At 40.4% G+C, this 17737-nt stretch overlaps 1 protein-coding gene and 1 long non-coding RNA gene across 30 annotated transcripts in view; one reads left to right on the forward strand and one right to left on the reverse strand.

Moving 5' to 3' along the window:
• LOC129464232 (uncharacterized) overlaps nt 1–17737 on the forward strand; it is a 149779-nt gene that overhangs the window by 87069 nt on the left and 44973 nt on the right. The window contains exon 4 of one of the 4 annotated variants that reach the window (XR_010116007.1): nt 13511–14250. The exons of the other annotated variants lie outside the window; for them this stretch is intronic. This is a non-coding gene — a long non-coding RNA (uncharacterized lncRNA). Of the gene's footprint in view, nt 1–13510; nt 14251–17737 lie in introns of those variants that run through there. 4 annotated transcript variants of the gene reach the window in all.
• MTRF1 (mitochondrial translation release factor 1) overlaps nt 1–17737 on the reverse strand; it is a 48113-nt gene that overhangs the window by 3076 nt on the left and 27300 nt on the right. For 11 of the 26 annotated variants that reach the window (XM_063619065.1, XM_063619059.1, XM_063619072.1 and 8 more), the window contains 4 exons: nt 14768–14885; nt 6983–7119; nt 3817–3915; nt 1446–1568 (listed from right to left, as the gene is read on the reverse strand). In XM_063619065.1, coding sequence (XP_063475135.1) covers nt 1446–1568; nt 3817–3915; nt 6983–7119; nt 14768–14885 — 477 coding nt within the window. Of the gene's footprint in view, nt 1–1445; nt 1569–2830; nt 3054–3816; nt 3916–6982; nt 7120–7936; nt 11479–14767; nt 14886–17737 lie in introns of those variants that run through there. The other 15 variants (XM_063619075.1, XM_063619070.1, XM_055245377.2 and 12 more) reach the window with 6 other exon arrangements.

The following is a 17737-nucleotide window of genomic DNA, read 5'->3' on the forward strand; positions in this document are numbered from 1 at the left end:
AAAGGTCAAAGATGAATGAGTCATAGTTCCTAACTTTCAGAGGCTAACAATCTAAGTAGAACAGCTAGACAAATACATAAGCATCACAAAACAATATAATAAATTTAAAAATGAAGGAGAAGAAAGGAAGGATTGTAAGGAGCCAAGAATTTTGAAGAAAGATCGCATCAGGGAAAGATTCAGGAAGCCAGAAAGTTTTGAATTTGGTTTTACAAAGAGGAACAGTATTTTCCTGAATAGAAATGAGCAGGGCATTTCCGTCAAAAGAATGAGTATTAGAGGCTGGGCGTGGTGGCTAACGCCTGTAATCCCAGCACTTTGGGAGGCAGAGGCAGGCAGATCACCTGAGGTCGGGAATTTGAGAACAGCCTGACCAACATGGAGAAACCCCGTTTCTACTAAAAATACAAAATTAGCCGGGCATGGTGGTGCATGCCTGTAATCCCAGCTATTCGGGAGGCTGAGGCAGGAGAATTGCTTGAACCTGGCAGGTGGAGGTTGTAGTGAGTTGAGATCACACCATTGCACTCCAGCCTGGGCAACAAGAGCGAAACTCTGTCTCCAAAAAAAAAAAAAAAAAAAAGAAAAAAAGAATGAGCATTAGGACAGGAAAACTGCTGGGTGCGGTGGCTCAGCCTGTAAACCCAGCACTTTGGGAGGCCAAGGTGGGTGGATCACTTGAGGCCAGGAGTTCGAGGCTAGCCTGGCCAACACGGTGAAACTCCTTCTCTACTAAAAACAGAAAAATTAGCCAGGCATGGTGGTACACACCTGTAATCCCAGCTACTCGGGAGGCTGAGGCAGGAGAATCGCTTGAACCCAGGAAGCAGAGGCTGCAGAGATTGCACCACTGCACTCCAGCCTGGGCAACAGAGTAAGAATCTGTCTCAAAAAAAACACACACACACACACACACGAAAACACGCAAACAAAGTACATTTAAATCTCTAAGGCCAGGGGAAATTTCCAATGTAACTGGAATATAGAGCAGGAGATAAGGCTGATGTGAAGAAATCTGCATAGGGACATTGAGAAACAGAATAAAAATGTGAAACAATACCTTATATGCTAGCCTGTGCTTATTAGCTAGCTAAATAAAAGTAAGAAAGTTACCTACAGAAGAAGTCATAATGAGAATACCAGGTGATCTCACAGAACCCAAGGATAGGAATGTGGAATGTGCAGGGTCACGACTACCACCCGTGGAATGAGACTGAGCCTTGGGAATACATAAATGTAGGGACTCATATCATCAGGGTTCTGTCTGTTTCTCATTTTTGCTTTTCTCTATCAATTTCATTCTTTTCTCACTGAAGATGCTTTCTCTTGGTGGCTGAAAATGTGGCTTCTAACCTCTTATATGCTTTATATATTGCAGTTTCAGCCACCAAGACAGAGAATAATCCTCTCCATCTCTGATTTTAAAATCCTGGGAAGAAACTCACTGACTGGGACTTATTTGGGTGTCCACTCCAAACAAATCCACTTTTGTCCTGGGTCAGGATCATGATCATGTAAGAATGCAGCAGCTCCGTCAGAAACTGTGGATGTGGTACAAAGGGCAAGTTCTAGAATAAGAGAGGAAAGCTAAGCAAAAGGTTCCAAAAACACTCACATTCTTTCTTGTCTATCCCTTCCATTTGTCCAACAGCTGTTACCCTAGAGTTAAGATCCTTATCACTTTTCCAGCTTCATCTATGATTTGGTTCCTAAATTATTCACTCTTTTTTTTTTTTTTTCCTGAGACAGAGTCTTGCTCTGTCGCCCAGGCTGAAGTGCAGTGGTGCCATCTCGGCTCACTATAAGTTCCGCCTCCCGGGTTCACGCCATTCTCCTGCCTCAGCCTCCCCAGTAGCTGGGACTACAGGTGCCCGCCACCACGCCCGGCTAATTTTTTTTGTATTTTTAGTAGAGATGGAGTTTCACCGTGTTAGCCAGGATGGTCTCGATCTCCTGACCTCATGATCTGCCCGCCTCGGCCTCCCAAAGTGCTGGGATTACAGGCGTGAGCCATCGCGCCCAGCCAATTATTCACTCTTACTAGTCTCTTTACTGTCCTTCACATAGATTTTAATGTTTTACTACAGCTACCTTTTTTCATGCTGTTTTCAAACTTTGTTCCTTTCACTACTATGGAATGTCTTCTTTCCTTCCAGTAGACTAGTTAGTGATTATTAGAGCTTACCAATGTTATTTTCCTTATTACTTCTGAGTCTGGCATGCTAGTTTGGTTAGTGATATATCATTATTTAGGCCAAAGTCAGATATTTTATAACTACAGAAGCCAGTTAATTACCTTCCCTTTGTTTCACAACCGAATACTATACTATGCACCTATGGACCCATCTAAAAGATATTACTGGTCATAAGAATGTGGCTGTCTCCAAAAAAATTGTCACCACTACCAGAAAAACAACTAAAGAACATGGTGTAATTAGAACAATATGGCCAAACATGTTTGGTTAATACTGTGTGCTTCCGGAGGAAAGGGAAATTAGCAAATATTTTCCTCCTTTTCAACATGGCTACTATGTTCCTATGCAAGATAGCCTTATCCTGCTGAGGAGACAGAGGATGTGGCATAAGACATACGGAAATTGACAAACAAAACTTATTAGCCTTGTAAAACTAGGACTTTTTTACAAGGTATATTTCCCTTGTAAAATTAGGACTTTAATTTTGAGAATAGAATGGGACAGAGTCAAGTGAAAGAAGCCTTAGGTATCACATGGCACCAAGGAAAAAGATCAAACTTTCTGTCTGCTGCCTTTTCCACATAGTCCTTTATGGGACCGGTTCACTTTCTCCTTCAGTGGCAACAAAACAGACATTTTTCTGTGCTTCATCATTAATATATTTATTATATTTATGTCAGTGGTCTTTGCTAGATGCGACTTAGATAGGTTAACGATCGAACAATCTTGACCGAGTCTTTTCCCCAACAGCCTAACTGTAACACCTCAATCTAATGAAGACACATTGTGGTAGGGAGAATTCTAAGATGCCCCCTGGTGTACACACTGTGAATAACTCCCTCTTAGCGCAGACAGGACCTGTGAAAATGACGGAGTATCATTTTAGTGCCTAGGTGACTAGGCAGTTGACTTTGAGTTAATCAAAAGGAACATTATCCAGGTGAGCTTGACCTAAACAGGTGAGCCCTTAAAAAGGCCCGAGTCATTCCTGCAAGAAGAGATTCAAAGTGGGAGAGAGTCTCTGGAGGGAGCCACTGGGAAACAACTTCCAACAGTATTTAGGCGCTGAAAAGCAGCCTCCAGCTGACTGCCAGCAAGGGAATGGGGGCTTCAGTCCTACAATCCAAGGCAATGGCATTCTGCTGGCAACCACGTAAACTTGTAAGAGGACCCCAAACTCCAGAAGAGTATGGAGCCAGGCCATCCTTGATTTCAGCTTTGTGAGATCCTGAGAAGATAACTAAGCTCAGTTGTTCCTGGATTTCTGACCTACAGAAATCATGAGATAATACTTTAATCATGGGTACTGCTTTAAGTTGCTATATTTGTGGTAATTTGTTACCTGGCAATAGAAAACCAGTACCCATGTATATATGCAGACCGAATATATGTTCATGCATTGTGGCTGCATAATGAAGAATTTGGAATTTAGAAAAGATCATTGTTTCAAAATGGCATAAAGATCATTATTTTTTTAACCAGCAAACTAATAAAAGTCTTTGTAAATTTTAGGGTGGCTTAATGATTTAAATTACTTGGTAATATCTACATATAGGTTCTAGAATTTGACTATGTTTTCTTCTGAAATCAAAGGTACTCAAAGCATACTCAGTAGTATTACCTTAATATCACGAACTTCATATGCTATCCTGTGGTCACTGACTCTATCCTGGGTGAAATTATATGTCCGAATTCGCTCTGACTGGGCTCTTGTTCCCACCTGTGCCATAACAAAAAGCAATTTATATTTTACCTTTATAAATGTCTTCATTACAATGGAAAAAGCACTTGGCAAATGACTATTTCAACAATTTAGATATTTTCTAAAAGTCATATATACAAAATGACAGAAAAAGAGTGGGCAGAACTTAATGTTTAATACTACAGGTTTGTAGAGCTCAGTTATAGAATAAGAAGGAATGTTTCTTTGATATTTCAAACTCCAAATACTTAAAATCAAATTAATCACCTTTCCACTCCAATCAGTTCCTCTTCCTGGTTTCTATAAATCACAGCACCATGTATTCCCTTTTATCCAAGTAGAAAATTCTGACATTTTGCAATTTATCAAACATTTTGTGGGTTTGAGTTTACTATGCCAGGCTCTGATACAGATGCATTCAGGGGGAGAGACCATCTTCAATTCATCCCATTCTCCAAATGCCCATTTCCAATTGGTTTCATGGGTCTCTTATTATATCCTGCCCTTTCCATTTCTACTATCACTTATGGACTCATTACTTTCACCTACAATTCTGCAAAAATCTCCTGATTAATCTCCCATTTTTCTGCTCACATTGTGCTGCCCTGCTTACTCTTCCTACAGTACAGTTTTCTGATAAATTTTCTTTGGTTCCTTCTTGTCTACTGAGCAGACACAACTCAACTCAGCATTCAAGGTACTTTGTAACGTAGCCAATCTTCCTAATGTTATTTCTGAAAATTCTGTGAATCTCCATAATGCCACTAATAATACTATGTCATTATTATGTGTGGTCTGTTATCTCTGCTATAAAACATCATCTCAAGGGATGCCCTTCCCTAACACTCTCCTACCATTTCTGCCTTTCTGGCCCCAGCAATTGAAATACGTTCTCTTCTTCCCTGAAACCCCTTGTACTTGGAATGTTCTTCATGGCACACCACAGTTTGTCTCATGCTACAGTTATTTGCATTCTTCTTAGTCTGCTCATCTCCTCCACCTCCCCCACACCCGATATACACAACACCCTGTCTCAATTGCTGTCACATTTTAAAATAAGATATTTCTATAACTTATTGTCTTAAACCCTAAGGCAAGCGATATGAAACTGAACTCCTGACCATTGGAAGAATTTTTTTAAATTATGGATTCTTAAGCCCAACCTCAGATATAATGGATCAGAATTATGTATTTTGAGAACATTCCCAGATCATCTCTTCTGACAATCAGCCAAGTTTGGAAACCACTGTCCCAAAGCACCATATTAATGGCCAGGACCTCACTCCAGATCAGTTACATCAGAATCTCTGGGGTAGGGCCTGGGCATCTACGAAAGCTTGTTAGGTGATTAGTGGAACCAGGATTGGGAATGTGGCATAATGCCTTCTGTATAAAAGCCAAGTGTATATCTTGGTTGAAGAAAAAACTTCTAAGCCTTAGAAATCCCTATTAAAACATTTCACGTAGGTGGATAAGTTATTCAAGAGGCAGTGATGTCTTTTTTGGCTCGTCAATCAGACTACTGAAGAAGACACACATGAACAATTTGCATAAAGCCAATCTTGAATACCTATTTTAAAAATTACTTTGTGGGCTGGGCGCAGTGGCTCACACCTGTAATCCAGCACTTTAGGAGGCTCAGGTGGGCAGATCACATGAGGCCAGGAGTTCGACACCAGCCTGGCCAACATGACAAAAACCCATCTCTATAAAAAATACAAGAATGGGCCAGGCATGGTGGTGCACGTCTGTAATCCCAGCCACTCGGGAAGCTGAGGCACAAGAATCGCTTGAACCCGGGAGGCAGAGGTTGCAGTGAGCCAGGATCGTGCCACTGCACTCTAGCCTGGGTGAGAATGTGTCTTAAAAAAAAAAAAAAAAAAAAAAAATTACTTTGTGGAACGTCTGGTGCCAAAATGTTAAACGGCAAGTAAATCCAAATGTCTTTTTAAAATTCAAATGTGGCAGAGTTTATAGTGTTTGTGTTATCACTTATTTGCCAAGAAGTAATGGTGTGTACTCAGGGTATATTGTTTGCTTGTTAAAAACAAAAATAAGTTATGGTTTGTAAATGAGCATTCCTATCTGCAAGTGTATACACTGATGATGCGCTACAATCTGGGATTACCACTAATAGTGTTAATATTATTTATCCTGTCACTTTTATTACCTGCAAGTTAGCATGCAGGTAAAGAAAGCTAGAAACGCAAAAGTGTGAAAAAGCTAGGACACATCTAGATGAAAAGTATAACTAATGTTTAGGTTTAGACAATTCATTATCCTAAAAGGCCACAAAATCTTCCAAATTTAAATCACTGTAGCATAGCCAGGTATAGTGGCACGTGCCTGTAATCCCAGCTACTCAGGAGGCTGAGGCAGGAGAATCCCTTGAACCCGGGAGGTAGAGGCTGCAGTGAGCCAAGATTACGCCACTGCACTCCAGCCTGGTGACAGAGCAAGACTCCGTCATAAAAAAAAAAAAAAAAAATTTAAATTATATATTAGGTTTACTTAAAATAATGACATTCATTTTGCTTAGAATTCATCTATTTATCTATTTGAATAAGTAACACTATACCATATATATTGTACAAAATTCAAAAAGTACCAAATGATATATAATGAAAAATAAATTTCCTTTCTACCCCTTGTCCCTAGTCTCCATCAGTAGGATTCACTGTTCCCAGTTTTTTGCAATGCCATTTGTATCTGATCTCACATAGAGTTATAATACAAGCATAGGTTTTAATTTTTAAAAATCAAAAACGTTCTTAATTCTCAAAGAATTATTTGTCTTTTAAACCATTTTCTTCTGAAGACAGTAATGATATAAACACAAGAGGGAAACAACTAGGAAATAATTTTTAGTTTATACATCTTACATTTACTAACTTGCAAACTGGTATGCTCAAGTTTAGCCATAACCCATCAGTTCATTTGCACTAAGTTACTGCTTATTTACAAAGGAGCACATTTCTCTATGCTCTAAAACATTCCCATTTAAGCAAGAACAAACACTGCATTCTCTACAGAAAATGACTTTTCTTTAAACAGTCACTAAATTATTGTACCAAGTAAATCTTACCTGCAGTTTTCTAGCACTTTGTTGCTGACGCTTGTCTTTCTCAATAATCTGCTGGTAGAGTCTAGCTCTCAACACACGAAAAGCTATTTCTTTATTTTTTATCTGTGATCTTTCTTGTTGGCATTCTACTACTAGCCCTGAAAAATAACAGGGATCAGAAGGTAAACTGTAGCTTCCACCAAATTAAGATAGAACCAAGGAACAGTTAAATGAGACAGGTTAATCAGGAAAAGATCACAAAAGATACAAACATTTTAGGTTTAGCACACTTCAGAAACTAGCTGGGTTATGATTATAGCTGTAGTTGGCTCTTTAGATTCTGATATGTAAATGAGAACTCCGTATGAGCACCCAGAAAGCAGCAGCATCCATAGATGGTTACCTATCCTTTCAGTCCCCGAGCTTGGCCTCTTCCTCCTAGCTCATCCAGGTATTTCTGCAGCTCAACAAACAGCAAACTACTGCCACTCCCTATACTGCGCTGCTCCATTCTCTGTCCAACTCAAGAAGAACTAGCCTTTTCTCCTTTCAGTCACAAATATACACAGAGCTGAGGTTTTAAAAATACCTTTATAATGGCCGGACGTGGTGGCTCACACCTGTAATCCGAGGATTTTGGGAAGCCAAGGCAGGTGGATCATGAGGTCCAGAGATCAAGACCATCCTGGCTAAAACAGTGAAACCCCATCTCTAAAAATACAAAAAATTAGCCAGGTGTGGTGGCACACACCTGTAGTCCCAGCTACTTGGGAGGCTGAGGCAGGAGAATCGCTTGAACCTGGGAGGCAGAGGTTGCAGTGAGCGGAGATTATGCCTGGCGACACAGCGAGACTCCGTTAAAACCAAAACCAAAAACAACAACAGAAAAACAAAAAAAAAACCTTTACAGAAAAAAGCCAATGAAAAGACGCTATTCAGAGTCTTTAAAAAGAATTTATAGTGAATGTTTCTGAGTTTTCTGAGTTCTAAATTTCTTTTTTTTTTTTTTTTTTTTGAGATGGAGTCTCGCTCTGTCGCCCAGGCTGGAGTGCAGTGGCGCAATCTCGGCTCACTGCAAGCTCCGCCTCCCGGGTTCATGCCATTCTCCTGCCTCAGCCTCTCCGAGTAGCTGGGACTACAGGTGTGTGCCACCATGCCTGGCTAATTTTTTGTATTTTTAGTAGAGACGGGGTTTCATCGTGGTCTCAATCTCCTGACCTCGTGATCCGTCCGCCTCGGCCTCCCAAAGTGCTGGGATTACAAGCGTGAGCCACCACGCCTGGCTCTGAGTTCTAAATTTCTAAGTTCTTCTGTGTAGTCTGAGTTAGCTGGGGTCCAGCTAATCAATACATCTAACCACACACAAGTTTTGGCTGGCCAGCTTCTGCATTTGGGTGGGTTTGGCCCACTGTGTAGTCCAGTTTCTGGCCCAAATCCAGCCCTGAAACGATCACTTCTTGAGGCTGTGTTGTTCTTAACTTTGCAGATACCACTCTGAGGTCCGAGTCTAATCCTGCTCCTCAGTACATTAGAGGAGAAAGGGATTTTCTTTCTGAATCACAAAAACTAAAAACCAAAAGCCCCATTAGCTTAGCATATCTGCACCGATACAGTGGTAAATATTTTGCTGGAGATGTAAAGAATTTCTATAAAATTCTATTCTCTGAAGTATGTTTTCTCCCTGTCTAAATAAGCTACAGTCACTACCTGCTAATACTTTTAGTAGGGCACTGAGGTTTCACCTCTGCTAGTTTAATCACTTCCTGACTGCTTTACTGTGGCCATCTGGTTGGACTGGGGGCACTGACTGGCCCCCATCTTCCAGGTATTTGTCTGGGGTTTCCTTGACTCTCATATCCTTTTTGTACTACCCAAAAGAATATGAACATTTCCATTTTAAGACGGCCAGGCTTTCATGAGCTCTCTTCCACATTCCTCTTCTTGTCAGCTGATCTGTACTGATTTTTGCCTAAGCACCTGTATTATTCCTATCGACTCACTCAGGTTAGAACTTTTAGATCAAAACTATTACTTTCCAGCTCAGTAATTCCTAAGGGAATCACTTTATTATGTATTTTATTATAATGTACTTTCTATAGAGGAGTATTTAATAATGAGTACTCCCTTAAGAATAGAAGATGTAGACGGAGGGAAGGTATATTGAATAATAGAAGGGGGCTGGGCACAGTGGCTCACACCCGCAATCCCAGCACTTTGGGAGGCAAAGACAGGTGGATTATTTGAGGCCAGAAGTTCTGAGACCAGCCTGGGCAACATAGCAAGATTTCGTCTCTACTAAAAATACAAAAAGTAGCCAGCGTGGTAGCTGCACCTATAGTCCCAGCTACTCAGGGGGCTGAGGTAGGAGGATGGCTTGAGCCAAGAGTTCGAGGTTATAGTCAGTGAGCTATGATCATGCCACTGCACTCTAGCCTGGGCAACAGAGCAAGACCCAGTCTCAAAAAAAAAAGAAAAAAGAAAAGAAAAGAAAAGAAAAGAAAAGAAAGAAGGAAAAAAAGAAAGGAAGGAAGGAAGGAAGAAAGAGAATTACAGAGGGCATCTTTTACTCACCAACTGGTAATAAACTAAAAAGCCCACTTTAATGCACAAAATATTCGTCTTCATCCTTATCTTGGGATAAATTTTCCCAAGAAAGGTAATATTCCCCTGTATAGACATTTAACCACACCCCTATGAATAACTCTTCCAATGGTGGAAAATGGAGATATCTAGAAGCAGTGGTTAGAAAAAAATATGATTCTTCAGAGTCCATGGCATGGAGAAAATAGAAGAATGAGCTATAGTTCTCACTTTGAATTCCAGCAGGGACAGTTCCTAGTCTAAGGTCTTAGTATGGAAGAAAGAATGGGAGAAATGGAAGAAAGGCTGAGTTTTCCTTGAGGCAGATGCTGAAACCATGGCAATCCTCAAAATATGGAAGAAGTAGGCTGAAAAAATCACTTGGTCATAACTGCATGGCTTCATAAGGAGTTGGTCTTGACATGCCTTGCTTGCCTAAAGGGAAGGTTTGAGGGTAGGCCTTCAGGCCTCTTTGAAACCAAAGACTCAGATCTAAGTGGCTAAAAAATAATTGGCCCAAGGTAAGTCTGGCAGCGCAATGATAAAGTCACTTTCTTTTCCTTTTATTGTTAGTTGACATGTAATAATTGTACATATTTATGGGATATAGAGTGGTATCTCGATACAATGTGGAATGATCAAATCAGGGTAATTAGCACATCCATCACCTCAAAATTTATTTGTCATTTATTTGTGTTGCGAACATTCAAAATCTTCTAGCTTTCTGAAAATATGCAATAAATAAATCAATATTAACCATATTCATGCTGTAGTGCTGCAGAACACCAGAACTAATTCCTCCTATCCAGCTGTAATTCTGTATCCCTTACCCAGCCTCTCTCTGTCCTCCCCTCCCCCTTACCCTTCCTAGTCTCTAATAACCACAGTTCTACTTTCTGTAAGTCACTTTTTGTAAAGTCAGCAATTTATGGCTAGAGTGGTTTTACAACCTTTAAGTTTTAAAGTATTCTGGTTTATTTTGTCAGTTTTGATCACCTTTTACCCAATTTTTTACCCATTTTAATTTTTAATTCATCTTAAGCTAATTATTACTGTTCTGGACTGTGTATAATATAGAACGATATCCAACAATACAGGGTTTAGGTGAAACACATTAAGTATCCAACAATTTATGTATTGTTGAAATAAATTATGGCAAATTACAGAAAGTATAACCTCAGGACAGGCACAGTGGCTCATGCCTGTAATCCCAGCACTTTGGGTGGACGAAGTAGGCAGATCCTTAGTGTCAGGAGTTCGAGTCCAGCCTGGCCAACATGGTGAAACTACGTCTCTACTAAAAATACAAAAATTAGCCAGGTGTGGTGGTGCACGCCTGTAGTCCCAGCTACCTGGGAGGCTGATGCAGGAGAATAGCTTGAACACTGGAGGCAGAGGTTGCAGTGAACCAAGATTCACTGGCCACTGCATGCCAGCCTGAGTGACAGAGCTATACTCCATCTAAGAAAAAAAAAAGTATAACTTCATTTTTGGGGAAAAAATGGCGTATTTTTATATGTACAGAAAAGAATTTGAAGGATGTATACCAAAGATATATGCCAACAATAGTTACTGGGTTATTATTACGGATGTTTTATGTTCTTCTGCTCATGCATATATTCTTTTCTTTTCTTCTTTTTTGAGATGGAGTTGCCTAGGCTGGAATGCAATGGTGTGATCTCGGTTCACTGCAACCTCTGCCTCCCAGGTTCAAACGATTCTCCTGCCTCAGCCTCCCGAGGAGCTGGGATTACAGGCATGCGCCACCATGCCCGGCTAATTTTGTATTTTTAGTAGAGACGGGGTTTCTCCATGTTGGTCAGGCTGGTCTTGAACTCCCGACCTCAGGTGATCTGTCTGCCTTGGCCTCCCAAAGTGCTGGGATTACAGACGTGAGCCACTGCACCGGGCCTTTTTTTTTTTTTTTTAACAGTTTCCTATGGAATAAAAATCAATAAAGGAAAGTTAAGAGAAAGTATGAAATTATCCTATTGTTGGATATTTAGGTTGTTTTAGCTTTTCATACAACAAACAATACAAGCAATCATAATGATGTCTGACTTTAAGATGGTTTCCTTTTTTTTTTTTTTTGAGACTGAGTTTTGCTCTTGTTGCCCAGGCTGAAGTGCAATGGCATGATCTCGGCTCACTGCAACCTCTGCTTCCTGGGTTCAACTCATTCTTCTGCCTCAGCCTCCCCAGTAGCTGAGACTACAGGCATACACTACTACACCTGGCTAATTTTTTTGTATTTTTAGTAGAGACGGGGTTTCACCATTTTGGCCAGGCTAGTCTCGAACTCCTGACCTCAGGGGATCCGCCTGCCTCAGCCTCCCAAAGTGCTGGGATTACAGGCATGAGCCACTGCACCTGGCCCCCCCCCTTTTTTTTTAATCACACTACAACAAGAACAAAGAACAGAAACACAAACTCCATCTGAAATAAAACTAGGTGATGTGTATAATCCCCAAACATGATCTATTAAAGACAGAAAGTGGATGGAAGAATGGTAAATGACTTAGCAGCTGCAAGGAAGATGAGACTTAATTCCCTGTAGAGGGAGATGCTGACCAGAAACTGGCCACTTTGCCCTGCTAAGTGCCAGAAAGGCTCAGAAATAGAGACACCAGGTATTTCAGAAGTCAGGCTTGAGGAGCTAGGGCTAAATACAGAAAGTCTGTAATAACAAATAGATCCTCAAGTCTCCTTCCTCAATATGCAGAAGGCAGGAGGTATATTTCTGGATAATTAAATCAGGAAAATTCTAGACCTGGGACTAGTTACAAGGGAGGGCAAGTGTGGAGCATGGGTGGGAAGACAAGAGGATTAAGTAAACAACTGCTATTGAACGGTGAGACCTTGACCTTACTCTCAGCTGTATCCTGGAAGATCCTTCTCAGGAGAAAACAAACTCACAAGAGAAAAAGGTCTACAGACATAGACATCTGGGGGTCCCTAATAAAAAAGCTGATTAATCCTCTAACTGCTCTACAGTGGAACTCACTAATGGGTATGTGGATAAGTATACTCAGAGCTTCAGAACCTGACTCTTACATATGTACAGACAGCCAAGAATTCCTAGAAATTTCCAACACGAAAGTAAGAATGGGCTGAGTGTACTGGCTCATGTCTGTTATCCCAACACTTTGGGATGCTGAGGCAGGCAGATCACTTGAGCCGAGGAGTTGGAGACCAGCTTGGGCAATGTGGAGAAGCCTGGTGTCTACCAAAAAAAAAAGCAAAAATTAGCCAGGCACGGTGGCAAGCGCCTGTAGTTCCAGCTACCAGGAAGGGGGGGCAGGGGAGTGGTGCTGAGGTGGGAGGGTCACCTGAGCCTGGGAAAGTCACAGCTGCAGTGAGCTGTGATCACATCACTGTACTCCAGCCTGGGCAACAGGCCAAGGCCTTGTCTCAAAAAGAAAAAAAAGAAAAGTAAAGCAAGAATGAAACAAAAATAAACTCAGAAGAAACAGAGACACTGCAGAAAGCAGAAGAGAACTTCAGAGAAACTAAAATTAATATCCTTCAGTAATAAAAAAAAGAAATAAGTATCAACAAAATAAGAAATGGATGCTATGAGAAAACAATTCTGAGAACAAGAAAGAGCTCTCAAAAGTTAAAAAATAAATAAATTTCTTACAATCAGAAAAAGGGTAGGAAAAAGAACTAAAAAACAAAGTGACAGACAATATGAGGAAGAAAAAAATTCAAGAGGTCTAACATCTAACTAATAGAAATCCCAGGAAGAATAAATAAAATGTTACACAAGAAATTATTGAAGAAAGTATTTCAGAGCTGAAAGGCATGAGTCTCTAAACTAAAAGCAACAAATACAAGGAATGAAAGACTTTCAATGTTCTAAGGGGAAATTATTTCCATGAAATGATCGATGAAGTGTGAAGTTAGAATAAAGCTATTTTCAGATCTACAAAGCCTTGAAATATTTACATGTCACAAATCTTTTCTCAGGAAGCCACTTAAAGATGAGCTTTGTTAAAATGACAGAGTAACAAAGAGAAAAGACGATATGGAACCCAAGAAACGGGAGGATCCAACACAGAACAGAGATGAAAGGAACTCCCCAACTGCTGATGACCAGGACAACCCCTGTGCAATGTCCTGGGGAGCAGCTGGTCCACACTGAAGCAAGATGATGGAGTGCTCTGTCATGGAGTCTCCAGAGAGCACTGGAGTGACTTCATTTTATACAACTTTTGGAAGATGTAGGCAGACTCAGAGTCAAAGAAAAGTAGACAGATAAAAAATCAATGAGGTAATTATTAACTCTAGGAAATGAAATCACAGGACTGTATATTAATGGGCTCAGTGTCAAACACTATCTGTTCATTATATCAACACCGTGAAAATTAATTTTGCCAAAAGATAAATATTTGGAAGAAGAAAAGGTATATAAGAAGGGCAAAATTCTCATCTACCACATTAAGACGTAAATATATAATCTTTATAGTTGGTCAGAAGAGCAATACTTGCCTATTATTTAGAAATACTGAGGCAATTACCAGAAGAAATAGCTAAAAGAGGTTTATTTGTTTTTTGCAGCTAGAGAAGTGAGCTAAAAGAATTTAAAGTGGTTATCTTTAGGAAATGGGAACTGAGGGTAGAGGAAGTAGGAAGAGGGTGGGAACAAGTCCAGAGAGCTGTTGGTTTTTTTGTTATAGGACTTTGCCATTAGACTTTTAAAACCATATACATGAAATGTAAAAATTAATTTAAAAAAATTAAGGAGTTAAATAAAATTTTAATTTGAAAAACGGTAGGAATGTTTAAAATCACATTACGCACCGCAAAACCACCTCAGAGTATACCAAAATTACCAATATTCAAAATAGAAGCGTTAGTGCAGCAAAGCCTAATGGAGTTAGCCGTCATGCTACAAGGTGACAGAATATCCATGGTGGTGGCCCGTGCAAGGCTGCTTCTGTGTTTCATCTGTATTTAGGCTGGGGCACCTCTGTTTGCTCACTCCTGTCCAGCATACCTGGGAAGCTTCCCTGAATAGGTCTGCTCACTGTCTGCATCTTTTCAGAAAGGAATCTTTCCAAACAGAAGGGTAATATGAACACAATAGCCATCCTGATCCACAACCCCAGTGACATTTTTAAAGAGCTGTGCAAGGAACTAGACACTCACATTGGACTATTTCCTTCCAAATGCTGAGTAAGATGGAAAAATGGTTAAAAGTACAAAGCTAAGGGGCTTGCTTACCTGTGGGGATGTGGACAAGTCTGACAGCACTATCAGTTGTATTAACATGCTGCCCTCCTGCTCCTTTGGCTCGAAATGTATCTATTCGCAAATCCTTAGGGTTCAATTTCACATCCACCTAGAACAGAAGGCATGACATAATTCTACACTCCATGAATACTTTAATATGAAATTGATTCCAAGATTTTTCAAATAAACTGTATTGTTTTAAGATAAATTATAGCCTTTAGACTAAGAGAAGTAACTTATACCAAAGAGCAATAAACTCCCCATTCCAATAGGATGCTATTTTTTGTTTGTTTGAGACAGGGTCTCCCTCTGTTGCCTAGGCTGGAGTGTAGTGGCACAATCATAGCTCACTGTAACCTCAAACTCCTGGGCTTAAGTGATCCTCCTGCCTCAGCCTCCTGAGTAGCTAGGACTACAGGTGCGCACCACCATGCCATGTTAATTTTAAAAATTTCTTGTACAGATGGGGTCTTGCTATTTTGCCCAGGCTGGTCTTGAACTCCTGGCCCCAAGCAATTGTCCCACCTTGGACTTCCTGAATGTTGAGATTACAGACATGAGCCACCACACCTGGCCCTGGGATTCCATTTTTAAGCACTGATTTAGGATGTTATGAGATCACTGAGTTTTCAATCTTTCAAAAGTTTCATCATTCATCATCCCAAAGTTACATGTAAGAAAACCCCAAAAATATATAAAATACACACATATATACTATATATTGTTGATTCTCATTATTGTCAGAATGTCTATTTGCAAATTTGCCTACTCACTAAAATTTATTTGTATCCACAAATCAACACCGGAGGCACTTCCACAGTCATTTGCAGGCATGCATAGGGCAGTGAAAAATATGAGTTGCTCCACATTTGCCCATTGCCAGCTGAAGTAGGACAAGGTAACACTCTGCCTTCTTGTGGCAGCTCTCCTACGGAGATGACCAGAGAATGGAGGTATAGGGGACACAGCAGAGCAGTGCTCTGGCTCTGGGACCAATTTGGACTGGGTTTCAAGCTGAACTCCAGCACCTTTTAGTGGAGCAGCATCAGGCAAGTCACTTGACACTCCTGAGCCTCGTTTTTCTCTTTTGTAAAGTATAGAGAATCTACCAGGATGGGTTATTTTTAGAATTTAAGATTATAATCTACGTGAGCTCAGTATGTGTGTGTGTGTGTGTGTGTGTGTGTGTGTATGAATTTAGCTAATTTTTTTTTTGAGACAGGGTCTCACTCTGTTGCCCAGGCTGGAGTGCAATGGTGCAATCATAGCTCACTGCCACCTTGAACTCCTGGACTTAAGCAATCTTCCTGCCTCAACCTCCTGAGTAGCTGGGACCACAGGTGTGTGCCACCACGCTCAGCTGGATTTAGCTAATATTGAACCATTGTTCCTAACACTGATTTAACAAATACTGAACTATTACTCCCAAGTGGTTCAGTATCTACTAAATTAGTGTTTGCTGCAACTTTACAGAACGTAACTACTGGGAATAATGAAAAACAACTTCATTCGTGTATGTGTGTGTTTATTAGTGGATTGAAAGGTGGCTCCCAAAAAGATATGTTCATGTTCTAATTCATGGAACCTTATTCGGAAAAAGGTTCTTTGCAGATGTAATTAAGATGAGATTATCCTGGATTATCAGGATAGGCCCTAAATCCAATGACAAGTGTCCTTATAAGAAACAACTAGAGGAGACAGTAAAAGAGAAGACCATGTGAATTTGAAGAGTGGTATCATTTCAAGCCGAGGAACACCTGGAGCAACCAGAAGCTGGAAGATGCAAGGGAGGATTCTCCCCAGAGCCTTCAGAGAGGCACAACTCTGCTGACACCTTGATTTTGGACTTCTGGCTGCTAGAATTGTGAAATAATAAGTTACTGCTATTTGAAGCCACTAAGTTTGTGATAATTTGTTACAGCAGCCTTTGGAAACTTATACACAGACACACACACACACACACACACACACACACACAGTTAACAAATATTTTTTGTTTGTTTTTTGGTTTTTTTTTTGAGACAGAGTCTTGCTTTGTTGCCCAGGCTGGAGTGCAGTGGCGTGATCTCAGAATTCACTGCAACCTCTGACTCCCAGGTTCAAGAGTTTGGAAACTTATACACAGACACAGACAGACAGACAGACAGATACACACACACACACAGACACACACAGTTAACAAATTGTTTTGTTTTGTTTTGTTTTTTTGAGACAGAGTTGCTTTATTGCCCAGGCTGGAGTGCAGTGGCGTGACCTCAGAATTCACTGCAACCTCTGACTCCCAGGTTCAAGAGATTCTCCTGCCTCAGCCTCCCGAGTAGCTGGGATTATAGGTGTGTGCCATCACTACCAGCTACTTTTTGTATTTTTAGTAGAGATGGGGTTTCACCGTGTTGGCTAGGCTGGTCTCGAACTCCTGATCTCGTGATCCACCCACCTTGGCCTCCCAAAGTGCTGGATTACAGGCATGAGCCACTGCGGCCGGCCTACAACAAATATGCTATTTTTAAGGGGAGAGCTAACATTTTGTTCCACATTCATCGTTCATTAGTATGAATGACAGAAGACAAATGTGACTTTCCTCTTTGAACAGTAACTAGTAACTGGGTCAAGGCTGGAATCTAATATACTGTTTAGCTGATTGTTCTTTCGTATGTTTCTTCTCAAATGACAGCAACACAGTGAAGAAAAAGATTATACGGCTTTTGCTAATATATGTTAGAGTTGGCTGCCTTAAGACTTCAATAAATACTGAAGAGATAAGAGTGACTTACCATTTCATGTGGCTATAGTATATTAAGTAGTTATGTAGAAAATGTGTGGATATAATATGTCACATTCTCCCAAATGTTAGAGAAATGATCTAATGACTTTTGGGGAACTCTGGATACAGAAATGGTGACTTAGGGCAGATAAAGCATTTTAAATGTCAGTTAAGAGAACATAACCTTGTACTTTTAG

This window comes from Symphalangus syndactylus, chromosome 15 (assembly GCF_028878055.3).
Source record: "Symphalangus syndactylus isolate Jambi chromosome 15, NHGRI_mSymSyn1-v2.1_pri, whole genome shotgun sequence".
NCBI lineage: Eukaryota > Metazoa > Chordata > Mammalia > Primates > Hylobatidae > Symphalangus > Symphalangus syndactylus.